The sequence below is a fragment of the Thunnus albacares genome, chromosome 4 (genome assembly GCF_914725855.1).
Source record: "Thunnus albacares chromosome 4, fThuAlb1.1, whole genome shotgun sequence".
Classification (NCBI taxonomy): domain Eukaryota; kingdom Metazoa; phylum Chordata; class Actinopteri; order Scombriformes; family Scombridae; genus Thunnus; species Thunnus albacares.
The window spans coordinates 8,061,456-8,079,514 of NC_058109.1; the positions used below are offsets into that span (position 1 = coordinate 8,061,456).

An 18,059-nucleotide genomic window follows, 5' to 3' on the forward strand; every position below is an offset into this window, starting at 1 on the left:
GTGATGTAGCGCGTTGGAGTTGCACCGTAACTCCATTATCGGACAGATCGGCAGCTGACCCTGGCTCTGTAACGTTAGTGCTGTCTCTGATTAAGCAATTTCCTGGAAGCTCTTCAACAAACTGCTGATATAAAGGGATTTGTACTGGAGCATTGACACCGACTGACTGAGGGCCCAGCAGCCGAGACTGTACCGTTACGTGTGTAAAAGCCGCGTTGATCCACTGTTGTTATTCCGCGAAGAGCATTATGGCAAATTACATTTAAAAGTTTGGCGTTTTATTGATTTTTTTTTTTGTATGCTGATCAACAAATACAGCATCTAAAACAAGATGTGGGTTTTTTTTTTTGAAATTATAATGGTTTATTTTAACATTCGGCATACAGCCCTTCACCAAATACCTGTAATAAAATATGTATTTTAAAAAATATTTCCCCCCACTTTTCTGCTTTCTGCTAACAGTGAGATAATTATAAATGTTAAGATTTCATTAAAACACGCTCCGCTTTCTGTATGTTTTCTGTGCCGAATTAAAGGCAGAGTGGATCAATATATGTAAATGTTTTTAAAAGTCTTGTCATGTCCATTCCCAATCCACGGGAACAACAAATAGCCGGATTTTCAACGGAGTTTGGCGCAGCACATCTCCACAGCGTTAAAGTCTGTGGTTATCTTTACTTATTGTGGTAGTATGTGTCCTTTGGACTTATGTGTGCACAGTAAAAAACACGCTTAAACAATGTGACCACATCCTGTTGAAGGACAGCTAAAAGCGACACAGCTGTCGCCTGTCCGATAATGGGCGCATTTCGTTTTTGTTGTTGACAGTCCGGCAGGGATCAGCTGAGCTAGCCTGTTAGCTTAGCATGCTAATCTCAGGCATCCGACCATCGTTGGTGTTGTTGACATTGTAAAACAGACCAATACTGATGGATAGATTTATATGTTTCTATAAACCCATTACATGTCTCTATATTCTTTAGCATTTAATTCTGTTATCCCATTCTGAAAGTAAACAGCTTTCCTTTAATTCAGAACATAATTATTGCAGATTTGCTTGATACTGAATCAGTCAGATGACTTTCCAGAATTTCACAACATGTAAACAGCTCCATAATAAATGCAACCCTGTGAGGACAGGCCTCCACATACTGTAACTCTGCTTTGACAGGACACAGCTGATGTCTGTTTTTAGCTTCTAGTCAATGACAAGTCATTTCCTTCTAGTGACCAAATAACAAGTCGCTTTCAGTAATGATGGAAAGTGGAAAGTCCATTGAGCTCCACGCATGGAAGACACAGGGTGGTATCACTTCTCCATGTGTTCATTGACAATGACATTATTCATTATGTAAACACAAAGCAGTGTTGATACAGATGGTGGGGAAATTATTACGTATATGGAAGTTACAAGCTCTATTACAGAAGCAAAAAAAAACAATCTTATTCAGACTCACACTGACATTTGTATAACAAACTCCAGGACTAGATAATCACCTTGTTCAACAGTTTGTTGTGTGGTTCATTTCATTTTTGTTTAGATGTGGCTATTAAAATAACAAAATAATATATAACAATAATAATATAATAGTTTATTTCATAGGGAGGCAGAGAACCATTTTTTAGTCCTGATTCTGATGCTGATACCTCATAGTACTCCAAGTACCGATGTGATAGCTGTGCTCTCTTTTTCCCAAATTTAAAATTAGAATACGTCACTGTGTCGACCTCAATGGGGTCATTTACATGTTAACTTGAGGCCTGAGATTAGAGTGATCAGTTTGTCATGACTTAATGAACGTAACAGAAACACAACATTGTGATACTGACTAAGCAAACTGTATTTAATGTGGATCGGTAACTTCTGGCTGTTACCGATCTGCTTAATAAGGTCAGCGCTGTTGCCGATACCGATCTGGTATATTGCTACTTCCCTATTATGTAATATGTCAGTTTTTTAATGGCTCCCACAAACATAAGAGCGGCGCAGTTTAAAGGTCACCAGCTTTATATGCTGAGACCAGGTGAGTGGAGGTCTTTAAGAGCTTTACAGTTAAAATGTTGGACAGATGACAATAGGAAAATGCGTGGGTGGATATCATAGATAAGAGAGAAACGGTTTCGATGACGTGTAATGCACAAACTGCTGTGCTGTAAAAAAAAAAAAAAAAAAAAGCTCAATAGATGTTGCAGTTTTCTACATTCCTTGTTTTAAATCCCTTTTTCTGAAGGACATTGCATTGAGTTACAGAAGCTGATGAAACAGCAGCAAGACAGGAAGTGATGTCAGGACTTTGGCTGTTTATATCTTGAGTTGTGGTTGTTTGTGAAGTTGTTCAGCTCACATGAATGAATGCAGGATTATAACAGAAACCTGAGTTGAATCTATCAGCAGGAATTAGACTGTAAAAGTACTGAGAGGATTAGATTAAAGGAAAATTCCATGTTTACACCTTGGTTCTTGTTTTCATAAGTTTTTCCATCAATCATGCAGAGATGTGTAAACATGGTGACATGGGCTCATTCAAGCTGAACCACTTATTTGGAAATGAAACAGAAAGTGAACACGTACGGATTGTAAAACCTATTGACTAAGGTTCAATGTGACCTTACTTCTGGCGCCACCATCAGGACCCGGTAGTGGTAAAGATTTAAGAATAGAAGAAGTGTCCGATTTATATTGTTTTACCACATGTTGAACATATCTGTTGTCTTAGTTTATCCTTAACATTGGGAGTGTGACATTACTTGTGATTGTGACTAAATGGGGCTCAGTTTGTTAGTTAAAATAGTAAAGTGTGTTTAAGGACAACAGTGTGGTTTTGAGAATTTGTTTAAAATTGAAATGTCAGGTTTGTTTTGAGAAAATTATATCTAACAATAACATTAAGATCATGGTTTTGAGCAAAGTCATAATATATTGTGATAAAGTCATAATTTTATGTGGAAAAAATGTCACAATGTTATGAGAATAAAGTCAAGCATTTTTAAAAAAGATTCTCCTTCGAGAAAAACAAAGTGTTGGGATTAGATTGGGTCAATTGGACCACATGTCATCACATACAGTTACTACTCTTCCCTTTCCTTCCTTCATGATTCAAGTAAAATTACAATTTATTCTCATAATATTACAGCATTTTCTGTCTTTATTTTCATAACCTTCCTTGTTTTTGTAAAATTACAACTTTACTTTTGTAGCCCTCTGATTTTATCCCCCCCTCCCTCATTGTTTAAACCATTTATATTTGTCATTATTATACATTTTATTTATTTTAAATGGTTTCATATAAAATGTTCGTTCTCTCTGTCTCTCAGGAGTACATCATCAGAGTCCAGAGGGGTGTGTCTTCAGAGAACAACTGGCAGGTAAATGCACCAACCTCAGGTGTCAGGTCTCTAAGGTCGATCAATCAGTTTGTTTGGGAGAAATATTGACCAATGAAAAGGCCGTGTTAGGGGATTAATTGACCAATCACAGCTTTTTTGTCATTAACTAATGTGTGTGTGTTTTGCAGGTGATTCGGCGTTACAGTGACTTCGACGTTCTCAACAGCAGCCTGATGGTGAGTTTTACATGTTTCAGTCACAACGACCGTTCTGATCGACACCAGCAGTGAATGTTGTATAAACTGTGTTGCGGGATGTTTACAGATGTTTACGGATGTTTACAGATGGACGGCAGAGAAATTAATTATTCTCTGAGAAGCTTCTGTGAACATTTTAAGATGCTTTGCAACTGACATGAATTCAAGCTGCTGTTGAAGGATGAAACAAAAACAAAAAAAAAATTCACAGCCTCCTTTCATGTCTTTCAACGTTTGACACACAAAAGAGTGTTTTCTGGTGGCATCAGAGAACACTGTTGCTAGGCGACTTACAAAAACAACCTTGTTCTTTTTTTCCAAAATGAATGTGAATAATTTTGTGTTATCTGGTTTTCAGTCCAATGCTTTATTTTGGAATAATAAGAGTCGATTACTTGGGTGGGGTATTGAAACTAAATGCTTTTTTGGTGCCGACTCAGATGTGTCAGAGCGTCAAGTGTTGAAAACTGTCAAGTACCAGAATCACTTTTAGACTTTATTTTATTTAGACACTTGTATGTGTGTACTTGTACACTTTGTATGTTTAGGAACATTGGTTTCTTTTGTTCACTGAAAATAAACGTTTATATTTCTCAAAGTGAGGTTTTCAAAAAAATGTTTCGTCCTGGCACCGAAACTCAGGTATTTTTCGGCACTGGTACCACTCATCCCTATTCATGACAAAAGAAACAAACATTCATGTGCTATGACATTTTTAAAAAGATCAGCGAAGTCAGAGCGACCATAATACCGGAAACATCGCAACAGTGGGACACTCTGTGCTCTTCTCATGAACGTGGTCGACACGACTCACTTAGAGGCACCATGAAAACTAGTCTGCTTTGAAAATGGTGAGCAGTAAAGTGAATTGTAGGTAACTGAGTGCAAGATTTTTAAAAAACAGCGGCCTGGTAACATTTTTATGTTCACATATACACACAAACACCGACCACACCGGCTTCGTCTTAGCCAATCTCCTTCCTGTTTGGAAAAGCTCAGTGACAGTTCGTTACTATATGTTCAAGGTTTTGCTGTTGTGTCATCGATGTCCCAGAAGCCTCGGCTGGTGCTGTTAGAGGGCAGCTTGATGATCGTCCCTGTCTCGGTTAGCTGTTACTTGTGGAATTTATTATAAGGTTGTACTGCATCGCCCCCAATCCTTAAACTAGATTAAATTTAGCTCATATTGTGATTCATTTTTTAGGTCCATTATCCATATTTTTGCATTGTGAAATATTGTGCTACAATATATAGTAACACCCCTAGTACCACCACAACCAAATGATATTATAATCAGCTAACGGGGAAAAAATAGCAATGGACATGGAGACATGGAAAACAAATCACCTTCCCTGAGTATTTTGAAGGTTTATTTTTTATTTGGAGGCCCATTACCTTCCACAACTTAAAAACAGAAAATAAAAGTGGACCCAAGTAACTTCCTTGTGGAACTCCCAAAGAATTTTTTCTTTTGCTTTGTTGTTTCCATTGAAAAATACTTGCTGACGTCTGCCAGGCAAGAGCTTAACCATAACCTTTAAGCCTGACAATGAGGCTACTATGCTCAGTGGTATCGAATGCTGCAGTAAAATGTAAGAGCACAGCCCCAACTATTTTTCTGTCATCCATATTTGTTGGCAATCGATCAGTCATTTGCACTAATTCAGTGCTACTAGAGTGTCCTGGTCTATAAGCATGCTGTGCTTTTGTAAGTAAATAAAATTAAGGATGTTTAGGAGTGTCTTATTTAGAACAGAGTGTATACCAATGGGTCTACAGTTCTTGTATGTAATTTCTGAGTACAAGTTAAACTGCCATTACCACTTAATGATACCAGAGCTGACGTAAAAATAAAGTAGACTAAATGTTGATTGTGAGGTTTCAGGTCTCTGCAGGTTGATTTTCATAGAAATGATCCAGAAATCCAGTGGCTGTCTGGAAGGAAGGAAGTCTATCTAGAAACAGATGAATGACTTTGGAAAATGATCAGCAGGAATGTGAAGTTTTGCTTCATGCATCGGTATGCAACAGCAAAGAGTCACATGCCGAAAAGGTGGGACTAAAACATCAAAAATCATACTCAGCATGTTTGTTTCTGAAATGTGATCCAAATGTGTTACTAGAATCAGTTCTTCCCAGTGACACATGGCATCACATTGATCTTCAGTAAATCTATAATCAATGGAAATGCATTGTAAGGGACTGAGGCGGATCTGATTACAAGGTGTATGTCAGTTTGTCCTGGTTGTGACTCGTCTTAGTTCACAACATTCCTAGATAACAGGATGTTAGCGTTTTTTCTGCTGAGGTTTCGCCTGCTCATTTCCTGTCCGGGTCTCACACTGACCCCGACCTCCCATGAGCCCCTGATCTTCAGTCAACATGCAGCAGAACTATGGGAAACCTACCAAGAATCTGTCTGTCAAGTGTTTCCAATTGCGCTTCCATCTTTCTTTGTAAATACATTGTTGAAACACACAAAAAAGGACGACAGCAGGTAAAACAAACTGAACATGAAAGTATATGACGAGTTTTTTCTCTGTCCAGGTGTGCGGCATCGGCCTCCCTCTTCCTCCTAAGAAGTTGATCGGAAACATGGACAGGGAGTTCATAGCAGAGAGGCAGAGAGGACTGCAGGCTTATCTGGACTCCATTACCCAGCATCCCATGCTTTGCAGCTCCCTGCATGTCAAGAAGTTCCTCGACCCCAACAACTATTCTGCCAACTACACAGGTTTGTTCCCTGTTTGTCACTGACTGATTACTTTCAGTTTGTCTTATTCAGAGCTGGAAAGCAACATGAAGTACTGTACTCAAGTACAACTATGAGGTACTTTTTATGCTACTGTATACTAATGATATAATAATGATACTCACACACTACATTACAAACAATGTGATCAGTTTATCAAATGTGATGCATTGTTACAGGTTAAAGCACCAGTAGTATTTAAAGGGACCATGTTGGAAATATGTTTTCACTTTAACATATTGTCATTTGGATCCATTGTGTTTTTTAGACCCAAAAGTAAATTATAGAAGTTTAATATGTGTAATATTTGAAAGTTTCCGACTTTTGTGTACCCCAGCGGTAGTTTCCAAAGAGACACTGTGGCAGAGATGACATTAGGTGGGTTTTTATGCCTCTGCGCCGGCGACTGTTGTGGCCGGAGGCGTTATGTTAATAGGTTTATAGGTTTTTTGGTCCGCCTGTCCCATTCTCATGAGCACGATATTTCAGGAACGTCTTGAGGGAGTTTCTTCAAATTTGGTACAAACATCCACTAAAGGATGTACTGATTAGATTTTAGTGGTCGAGGTCAAGGTTTTTGGCCATAACTCAAGAATTCATACGCTAATTATGACAAAATGTCCAATACGATAAAATGTTGACAGTTAATATCGAGAAGGTCAAAGGTCAACTTCACTGTGACATCATAATGTTCTGCAAAAACACTTTTCTGGCCATTATTCAACGGACCATAACTCAGGAACAGAAGAGAAGATTGTGACCATATTTCACATTTGGTCGGATACTGAATTGTCTAATCTTGGTTCCCACCTTGAAACTGTGATGATTGTTTAGAGCTTCTGTGCTGCCGGGTTGAAGATGTGTGTGAAGCGTCCACGTTTTAGAATTTTTAGCTTCTTTGCAGCAACATCCATATCTAAAGCTTTGTCTGCTGTCATAGGTACAATTTCTATCAGAATCAGCTCTGTTGGCCAAACATGTGAACATATACAAGGACACTTAATACCTTTTATTAAATTCAGTCAAAGTCTTCATTATAAATATTATATGAGTCTGGACTGACATGGATGTAAACTGCAACTTGACTGGTTGGCGGAGGCGTACAACCGTGAGGGGGTATTTCCAGTTTGACCATGAAAGCTGTTTATTTTTGAATGTGTACCATCAAAACTTTGCTTTAGTATTATGTTTAAAGATTTTTTTTTAGTCAACAATGAATATTTGTCATAAATCCATAACGGCTATAAAGGAACACAAAGATGTTGCCCATTTTTTTCTTTCTGTCAACTTCAAGGAAAGAAAGATGCCATATAACATAATTAGTATGTTGATATAATGTTTGTTTATGTGTGCGACTTGTGCAGGTTTCGTTGCTGCAGCTCACTCTGGTACCATGGCAACCACAGAAACCACACAAAGACCTAATTTTATTTGTAATGGATATAACCCTGAATTATATGACACCACAGTTAAATTCTGCAGAGCTTCATATTTTATTAAAGTATCACTGCTGACGCGTTTTCAGCTGCCAGCTTTGCTCAGAGCTTGAATAGTGTTTAACAGCAGGTCACTTACAGTATCAAGACAATCGAGGTCTTGCTGTTTCATGCCCGGAGGAAGGCTTGTGGAACAAAACGCTTCAGCAATGATACTTTAATAAAATATGAAGCTCTGCTTTGATTGTGGGCCAACCTTTTCTACTTCTGAACTGATTTGTATTTTTGAGGTTGAGTTTCTCTCCCTGTTATTCACAGTTGGTGCTATTTTTGACTGTGTGACAACATTCACCAGTGAACAAAGATCACTGTGAAAAAAAAGCAGGTCTGGAGCAACATCAGCTCAAAGCCAGATTATCTCAAAGGGGCTAACAAGCAGAGTTTATGATATCAATCTGTTAAGCTTTATATAAAGCTTTATACAGTAATCATGTAAAACTGAATATCGTTCCATATTTAAACCTGTGATGGGGGAAGGGCAGATGGTCAACAGTGTCTGGTAAATGGTGGCTTTACATGAACATGAATGTCCAGTCAACACAGACTGATAGTTTGAAAGCAATGTTTTCTCTGTCTTTGGAAAATGCATTCTTTACTTGGTTTGTAAGTTAATTAAAGTATACTCTCTCTCTCTCTCTCTCTCTCTCTCTCTCTCTCTCTCTCTCTCTCTCTCTCTCTCTCTCTCTCTCTCTCTCTCTCTCTCTCTCTCTCTCTCTGTCTCTCTCTCTCTCTGTCTCTCTGTCTCTCTGTCAGAGATCGCCCTGCAGCAGGTCTCCATGTTCTTCAGGTCGGACCCGAAGTGGGAGGTCCTGGAGCCTCTCAGAGACATGGGTAATAGAGTCTGAATATAATGTGGACTAATGTGAACATGTGAATGCTAACTTTGGCTTTGTTTAATTCATATATTAATTACATGTACAGTACATACTTTACCTTTATATTATGCCAGCATTAGTCTCTTTTTAAACACACAGTTCCCAGTCAGTTCACTCTGTGACTTGAGTAAATCAAAAGAAACCAAACTGAATACAGGAGAAGAGTCATTTGAATGACTGACCGTTACTGTGCCTTTAACTGGGAATGTGTTCATGTGACAGCTGAAACTGAGTATTGACTCAGATTGATTGATTAGATTGCATATAAACACACAGATTGACAACCATTGTCCTGAGTGCTCCATTTAAATCAGGCACGGAAACGATGTGTTGTTGTGAAACCTGCTGCTACTGTTTCCTCCAGCTGTTGACGTCTCTTTATTATCACTGAACCAACAGAATGATCTGATTTGTTTTTTCATTTACTCCCTCAAAAAAAAAGCTTTTTTTCTCTGCTCTGATTTAAACAAATAAAACCTGAAATAACCTGACAGATAAGATAAGAATAACAGTACATTTTAAAATGGGCCTTTAAGGAAAATAATGCAGCATATTTAGATAATGTTCAGTTTTTTATCTGCAGAGTTGAAGTGACATGCTGTTTATTTTTCAGGCTGGAGGATCAGGAAGAGATATTTCTTAATCAAAAACAAAGAGCAGCCCAAAGAGAGGTATCTGCTGAGCTGGGTGAGTACAGTACAGAAAGCAATACATGTGACATTCATTGTTTTTCACTAATGAATACAATTTTCAGTGATCAAATAAAAATCTAAATCACTTCCTGACTCTGTGTGTGTGTTTGTGTGTAGGTGGACCTGGGTCCTGATAAGTTCCTGTCAGACAAAGACCTGCAGTCAGCCATGAAGCTGCTAACCAGCCTCTCTGTACGTACACAACATATAACAGAGTTAAATGGCCAAAACTATGTAGACGGGGGTATCCACATACTTTTGGTGATGCATTACAGACCCCTTTGTTCCAATGAAGGGTAATCTTACTGCAACATAGAGTGATTTATTTTCGACAACAGTCTAAACTTGTGTGGCAACAGTTTCCTGTTTCAACATCACAATGTTCCTGAGCACAATCTAGACTTGCCCTTTGAGCAATTTAACATGATTTTGCGGAAATTTATTACAGACATGTGGGATAAAAATAAGATGTACATGCTCAGAGTTCTGCTATTAATAGCCCATAAAAGGATCATCATTAATTGGATTAAGCAACACCCACCAACTCTGGAGCGATGTAGGCAACTGGAACACTGAAGGCTTTATCACCCAACTTTACTGTTGGATCTCACTGATGCTGAGCAAAAATTCCTGCAGCAGCCAAGTTACAAAATCTGGTGGAAAGACTGAAATCATAAGAGTGACGGCTCTTACAGTAGCAGATTAATTCCCAATTGTACACATACTTTTGGCAGTGTAGTGTGTATAACTATAGTATTGCCAAATAGACTTTTTCTTGTACCTAAATTACAACTTTAAAGGAACAATCCTACATTTTTTCCTTTCATCATCTCACTCCTCCTCTTCTTCCTCCTCTCCAGAGTCCATACCTCTGTCCGTTGGTGTTCTCCAGCACCAGCGAGTCTTCAGCTCTGCTCATCCGGCCGTTCAGTGAGAGAGGCTCTCTGAGAGACCACATCTGTAAGGTACACTGTGTTCATGTGTTCTTCTGTGTGAGAGGAACAGGGAGAAGATGAAGCGCGTTGTCATGCTTGTTGTGCAGTTCAAATAGGCAAACAAAGAGGTATTTGTGTGCAAATCCCATCTTATGTTTAGCTCTGTGACAGGACAACAGATTCAATAAAGGAATCTGTTGTTCTGCACTCTATTCGACTGAAGTCCAATACAGTTTTTTGGGAGCTAAAATCCACTGGACGGTACTTTTTTTCCAGTTCAAACAGACAACAATAGGACATCGTGATCTAATAAAATTGGGGTTTACAGGCTCTTATAAACCCAGATTTATACAAATAAACAGTAAACAAATACAGATTTGACAGGAACAGACTCTTAAAATAGCACATTCTCTCTCTTCCCTCAAGTGGTATCTCTCCTTACAGATAGATTTTTTAGAGGGGCATTTTATACCTCTGTTATAGGGACAGTGGGGAGATGACAGGAATTGAAGGGATAGAGTGATGGGGGGGGGGGGGGTGACATGCAACAAAAGTCTGCAGCCAGAATCGAACCGCGGACATTGTAGTTATATGGCATGCATCTCAACCAGTATGCTACTGGGGCTTTATTTGTCCAGGTTGAGAGATCTGTCTCTGTCATCGCTGCCTCCACCTCAATACAATTTACAACTGTCTGTAGTCTCATAGCTTTGAGACGTGACATTTTAAAAACTTAACAAGAGGAACATCTCCTTCCAGTAACCCGTGTCCCTGCTACTCTGGATAATCCATAGAACAAACTGGAGAGAGTTTTTAAAGAGACAGTTTCTTCAGTAAAAAGTAGTTTCAATCATAACTGTCTTCAGTGTTGTCTGTGGATTATATCGAGGTAAAGGGGACCGATATCTCAAAACCTGGACGAATACAACTAAACCTATCTGTACAGACAGATACCAAAAGAGGGAAGTGAGAAAATATGTTTTTGCATTTTGGCTAAATCGAGCCTTTAGGCGCAAACCAAACTTTTAGCACTGAACTCTGATTTGGAGCTTTTTTTTTCTATCATCATTTCCTTCTGTTGTTTTGTCACATTCAGAACAGCAGAGAAGATGAAACTAACCAACGTCCTTTTAGGTCACAGGAAGCCTTAATTCATATATATATACATGTTTTAAATCAGTCATCATGAATACTCAATATGCATAGAAACCTCACTCACAGTCGGATTCATTTTTTAATTTTTGCAGAGTCAGTCTAACATTTACACAGTTTATTCATAAATACAGTTTTCACCTCTCTCTGTGTGTTTTGTTGGATACAAAATACACAAATAGAAACTTTTCCTAAACATTTATGATGGACGACAGTTTTGAAGTTTGTGTGTAAACAAAACAGACGACTCATGAGATTGTATTTGTTTTGTAAGATCCAATATTTTTGGATGAACGTACTGGACTTTAGGCTCCTCGCTGAATTAAACAGTTAAAGTCTTTCAGACAAAAACTGGGGCAGCCTGATGTTGCTAACAAAGCAGATTCCAACTGGAATACTCCTCTGCTTTAAAATGACACAACTGAGAGCAAACAAAGCTCAGCTGTTAATCCTCCTCAGGACAGAACCAACAAATCTCTCTCTGCCTCTTTCTCTCCTTCATGTTCTCTCAGGTGAAGCCCAGAGAGAGTTACCTGAAGAAGTACTGTAACCCAAAGAAGAGTCAGGGTCTTGAACTGCCGCACATCAAATTGTACGGTCGTCAGATACTGGAGGTATATACACACACACACACACACACACACACACACACACAGTCACACAACAAAACACACACACACTCAGAGTAGTAGTAAACATGTGTTGTTCGTGTGTGTGTTCAGGGCCTCAAACTCCTCCATGATGGTGGTTTATTTTTCGGTCACCTACACGCATCCAATATCATCGTGGACGACGGCGTGTGTCGACTAATGGATGTGGAGAACGGCATGCTGGGAGTTCCATCAGCGCTGCGACCGGCCTTCACCCAGCTCAGAAAGATCAACGTATGTAAACGCCGACCCGGGTTAGCTCAGCCTGGGTTAGACTGGATGATATGTGGTTGGTTTTTTTGTTAGAAAACCGTGTTTTAAACACATAAAATAATTTCAAAATATCAAAATTACACATAAAAAAGATTCACGAGTATGTTATCTGTGTTACTTATGTTCTTCTTTTATTTTTTTAGATTGAGGAGCAATGAGTGTGTTAATAAAATGATGTCAAAACAGCTGAGAGAGGCTAAAATAACCTCTTAGAGTTTTTTTAATCTTGGATAAATTAGCCCGTGTTGCTTTGAAAGACATCAGAAAAAGTGATCCATAAATATCTAAAACATACTTTGAAGGTTTATGAGATGAATATTGTGTGTGTGTGTGTGTGTGTGTCTACAGACAACAGAGAGCATCGACGTCTTCTGCTTCGGACACTTACTGTACGAGATGACGTACGGCCGACCACCAGACAGCGTCCCCGTCGATCAATACCCCACTGTCCCCTACACCGCTGTGGGTCCGTATACACACAAACACATTCACACTCTTCATATGTATTTACTGAAATGTCCAAAAGCGTCCCTATGTGATCTGTTGATTTTGTGTGTGTGTGTGTGTGTGTGTGTGTGTGTGTGTGTGTGTTCAGTGTCAGTGCTGCAGTCCATTCTGTCCACAGAGGCCTGTAAGAGCGGGATGCCAACAGTGTCGCAGCTCATTCAGACACCGTGAGTTAATGTTTTAAGTAACAGATACAAGAATGACACTAACATAGAGCAGCGTGACAGTGACACATTGTCATTTGTATTATACATAATTTCTCTTTCATTGTGTCCTTACATCCACACTAAAGCTCATATTATACTTTCTAAATTTTGTCTTCAGCCTATGTTGCAGTGAATTCTACAGACTGGGACCAGTATTAACTGATATTTGATAGTATGTTTAGCACATATAAAATGTTCTAGGTTTCTCTTTAAAACTTAAAGTCAGCAAAAAATGTTAATATCATGCATCCAAACCAAAAAAAGACAGTTGCGAGGTTCTTGTATATAAAATTCTCTTTAAAATAAAGCAAGGTCTGGAATTTTGAAAAAGGAAATATGCAGGAACCAGAGCATCATTATTGTTGTTGCTGGTGAGTCACAGTTTATGTTTTACAGGCTGTTCAGTGACGTTCAGCTACAACACTCAGAAAAACTCCAGATCAAGGTGAGACACTCTGTTTGGTATTACTTCTGACAGTTTGTGCATGCATGCACAGGGTTGTGATAAAAACAACAAAGATGAAGAAAAATGACATTTATGTGAATCCCCATCCAGGTTCCCAGCAGACTAAAGGAGGCGCTGAAGACGGCCAAGGAGAGTCTGGAGAAGAGGCTTCAGGAGGAGCAGAGAGTGGTGGGTCACTAACCTCATTTAACATATTTTACTGTTTTATACCACTGAACAGCTCCACTGGAGACATTATGGTTCCTTGTTCAAGGGCACATCAACAGTTTTTCCCCAAATCTCTTCATTTAAAATCAGTGACCTTCTAGTTAAAGTGAATATAATAATACTTGCTGCACAGAGGCAGTTTGGCTCTTTTCTTGCTGCAACCACAACAAATCAGTTCTGTCATCATTGTAGAGTCATTTTAAGATGAACTTCCTGTAATGACTCATGGAAATGTCTGACAGCCGTGAAACCTTCTCTCTAAAAATACAAAGACACAAATGCTTGTTTGGCAGGTGTATGAGCCCAACAAGCAATGGTAGTCATTCTATGGTGGCTGCCTCTTAACAGGTGCAGTCAGACCAGATTTCACCAGGTGTGGCAAAAAGCAGGCAGGTCATTTACCTCCGTCTCTGTCATTGCAGCCAAACATCCTTCCTCTTTCACTGCTGCTTCTATTCTGCAAACAAAACTATAAACAAACTGAATAAGTCAGTCTGACTCCCAGGACCCCCAAAATCCCCAGATTAATTGTGTGTATGGTTTTGCAGTAATTGGATTATTTGTTTGGCAATATTCACCACTTAATTACAATATCAGCACATATGGCAATATGGTGCATCTGAAATGAGGTCAGTATCAGTATAAAAGCAGATTCCTGCACACTGAAGACATTTATTGAATCAGAGAATGTGTTCTCATATTCTGATGATGTGTCCTGGGGACTAAAATAGAGCTGAAACAAGAAGTTGATTAATCGATTAGTTGATCTGCAACTATTTTGATAATCGATAAGCTGTTTATGTCGTTTTTCAGACAGTATGAGCTTCTTAAATGGGTGAATTGGCTGCTTTTTTTCTTGGCCTACATTATAGTACCTTCCATATCTCTGGGTTTTGGACTGTTGCTCAGACAAAACAAAATGGGCAGATTAATCGATAATGAAAATAGTTAGTTGCAGGTTAATGTTGATTTCATGTATTAATTCAATAAAGCAGTGTGCAGTGTTCTTATATGCTGACTCTTTGGGGTTAAAGCATCATGTTTCTGCTCTTTAGCATTGAGGCTAGCACTTGCAAACACCAGGTTGTTTTTAGATGTAAATCAGCTTGATCAGTCCAAGGTCCACTTTAGGAAGATGCACATGTTACATTGAGATATGTTTTATGAAAATGTTGCATAATACAGCTTTTAAATGTAAAGTCTCCTATTGTACAGAGGATAATGTTGTGTATTAATGTTTGATTGAAGCTCCATCAGCACAGGAGGCTGACCAGAGCTCAGTCTCACCACGGCTCAGAGGAGGAGAAGAAGAGGAGGAAGATTTTGGCGAGGAAGGTAGACAAGCAAGTCTCCCACACACCACAATACAAAGACTGTAACAACAATAACTTCAGCTATAATTAAACAGTACCTCTGTGACTAAGACTCATGGAATGTGCTGTCAGTGTTTTGTCTTTCTTAAAATGACAAGGCACTTAAATTTGATACCCATTTAAACATCCACAAGAACATGTTTCAGCTGTTTTAGATACTGAAATTAAATGCTTTGTCTTCTTGGGGTTACAGAAAGGTTGTGTGTAGAAAGGGGGGCCAGACTTAAACTCTGCAAGTATATAAGAACTAGCACAGTTTTAGCAGTGTACTAGTTCTTTAGAAAACAAACGAGAGGCAAAATAATGCATGTTTTCTGTGGTGAAGTAACGTTACAGGGATGTCGAAACAATGTCGTGTTTGTCTTTGCAGAAGTCCAGACAGTCTGCTTATGAAAATGAAGAAGATGTCTCTGTTAGAAATAACAATAACTCTGGTAAGTAACTGTTATTGTAAAGTCTTTTGTCCTCACAAAAGAGCGAAAGGTTTTACAATAACCATAAGTGCTACAGCTAAAGCTAATAATTGACTAGTTGGCCTGCTAGGTATTGTTTTGGATAGATAAACAGTTTTTATTGGTGTGTTTGTTTCTTTATTTGGTTAGTTTGCTAGCATGTACAACATAGCAAAACCACTCTAACAATAACCCTGAGAGGTTAGCTAATTAGTTAGCTAATTAACCAGTTAGGTCGTGTGTTCAATCACTGAAATACTTTCTTGGCAAGTTAGCTGGTTTCATATTTAGCTGACCAGTTGAGAACTAGGTACAGTCTTTGTTAGGTAGCTTGTTATTAGTCAGGCGGCTAGCTGTTTTTTTTTGAGAATCAGTTTATTGTTTAGCTTTGAGTTTGATTTTTTTTTTTTCTTTCCCTCCATCAGGCCAGTTATTGATGATTGATTTTTTTTTTTGTGTGTGTGTTTTCATCTGTCTTCAGGTTCTGGAGCCAGTTCCCCTCCCACATGCCCCTCCTCCCCCACCCCCCCCATCCACCACAGGTATGTCAGTCTTTCTTTTTGTCCGTCTGTCTATATTTTTGTCTGTCTTCCCATTTGTTTGTCTATCTTTTTGTCGTTTTGTCATCCCATCTGTCTGTCTCTGTTTTGGAAAAGTATCGTACAGACAGTGTAGCGCCCCCCCTGTGATGAGGACCTGCCGGGGCTGTGTCGAGTCTCAACACACTGCTGATACCACTACAAGCATCTTTATCATTAATCCTGAATTTCTGCCCTCAATTTTCATCTGAAATCTGCATGTGTGACTATGAAGACATTTGATTTGACTGCTCTGTCTGTCTGTCTCTCTTCTCTCGTCATATGATAACCTGGTTTTCAGACAGGTATCTGTCTCTGCTTTAGCAGTGTGTCTTATTCACTTTGTGTCTGTCTCTAGCTAGTTGGACACAGGGTCGGACACAGATGTTTTATTTAATATTTTAAAGTACTAGTCTGATGATTTTCTATATTTTTCTTATAGACAGCAAACCAAAACGACCAAAACCGACCATGTTTTAGTTGATCTCTCAATATTTTCTGACTTCTCTTCCTAAGCTCTCAACCATAAGCCCGTTTTTAAACACAGCTGGGATCTGTAGTTTTTAGCAAACGTTACTCAAACAGGAAGACACGGCGCATTTGAATATAGAATATCACCAGACTAATCCTTTTAAGTTTTTATAACATGCTGATATTTATCCAGCATCAGTGTCCTACCCTGATTTTTCTCTCCTCTCGTCTCCTCTCCTTCTCTCTCCTCTCCTACTCTTGACTCCTCTTCTCCTCCTCTTCTCCTCTCCTCTCCTTTCCTCTCCTCTCCTCTCCTTTCTTACTCTTGTCTCCTCTTCTCCTCCTCTTCTCCTCCCCTCTCCTCTTGTCTCCTCCCTTCTTCTCTCGTCTCCTCTCGTCTCGTCTCCTCTCCTCTCCTCCTCTCTTCTCCTCCTCCTCTCCTCTCCTCTCCTCTCCTCCTCTCTCCTTTCCCACTCATGTCTCCTCTTCTCCTCCTCTTCTCCTCCCCTCTCCTCTTGTCTCCTCCCTTCTTCTCTTGTCTCCTCTCGTCTTGTCTCCTCTCCTCTCCTCTCCTCTCCTCTCCTCTCCTCCTCTTCTCCTCTTCCTCTCCTCTCCTCTCCTCTCCGTCCTGGTGATACTGTGTAAATGTTGATTGGTTCACTGAACAGATAACCGTCATCTCCCTCTTTCTCTTCTTCCTGTGCTGTCTCCACCATAGAGCATGCTCCATTCTGACCGTGTCGTTGGGTAAAGTAAAGAGATTTATAATGTCGATGATGATGATGATGATGAAGCTCTCTGGTGGTTTTTAAAGTTGTCGTACACCCTAGCCTCCCGGCAAACTCCTGCTCACAAAGATCTGCCTCTTGCTCATAAACTAAAGGAATGAAAAAAACAGACTTTTTTAAAAAATTTAAATTTAAAGATAGATGCGGCTGAAGCAGGTGCCAATATGGAGCCAGTGCAGAAAGCAGCGCAGGTTAAAATGAGAGCTTTCTGTGTGCTAATATGCCCGTCCGTCAACTGAAAGCTGAAACCTGGACCAGTTTACAAACCAGGGTTCTTGAGGTGTGTAATTTTTTGATTCGCAGACACAAAAAGGTGTTGAAAGTAACGTATAGTGTAGTGTAAGAAGGTGTATCTCTCAGTAATATGCGCACAAAACATTCATCACAAAATATGATACTTGAATTGAGATGTTATTGCCCTTCATAACAAAAAGGAGAGTTATTCAGGTACAAACAAACTAATACTGTAAATTCTCAAACATATATCAGTGGTCCAGCTGGTTGCTTGGCCACTGCTCAGAGCAAAGAAATACTAGTCACTTTTAATTGTATTAAAATTAGTTTCTTTAGTATTAAAGAAATACATTAATAACAATTAAATT

General features: G+C 39.1%; 1 protein-coding gene across 1 annotated transcript in view; it reads left to right on the forward strand.

The window, feature by feature from the left end:
* Positions 1–18,059, forward strand: part of pxk (PX domain containing serine/threonine kinase) — a 28,356-nt gene that overhangs the window by 640 nt on the left and 9,657 nt on the right. The window contains exons 2-17 of the mRNA XM_044348306.1: positions 3,316–3,366; positions 3,516–3,563; positions 6,132–6,318; positions 8,586–8,663; positions 9,321–9,394; positions 9,517–9,591; positions 10,260–10,364; positions 11,999–12,100; positions 12,209–12,370; positions 12,758–12,875; positions 13,005–13,083; positions 13,519–13,567; positions 13,679–13,756; positions 15,044–15,130; positions 15,539–15,602; positions 16,102–16,170. Coding sequence (XP_044204241.1) covers positions 3,316–3,366; positions 3,516–3,563; positions 6,132–6,318; positions 8,586–8,663; positions 9,321–9,394; positions 9,517–9,591; positions 10,260–10,364; positions 11,999–12,100; positions 12,209–12,370; positions 12,758–12,875; positions 13,005–13,083; positions 13,519–13,567; positions 13,679–13,756; positions 15,044–15,130; positions 15,539–15,602; positions 16,102–16,170 — 1,426 coding nt within the window. The remainder of the gene's footprint in view (positions 1–3,315; positions 3,367–3,515; positions 3,564–6,131; positions 6,319–8,585; positions 8,664–9,320; positions 9,395–9,516; positions 9,592–10,259; positions 10,365–11,998; positions 12,101–12,208; positions 12,371–12,757; positions 12,876–13,004; positions 13,084–13,518; positions 13,568–13,678; positions 13,757–15,043; positions 15,131–15,538; positions 15,603–16,101; positions 16,171–18,059) is intronic.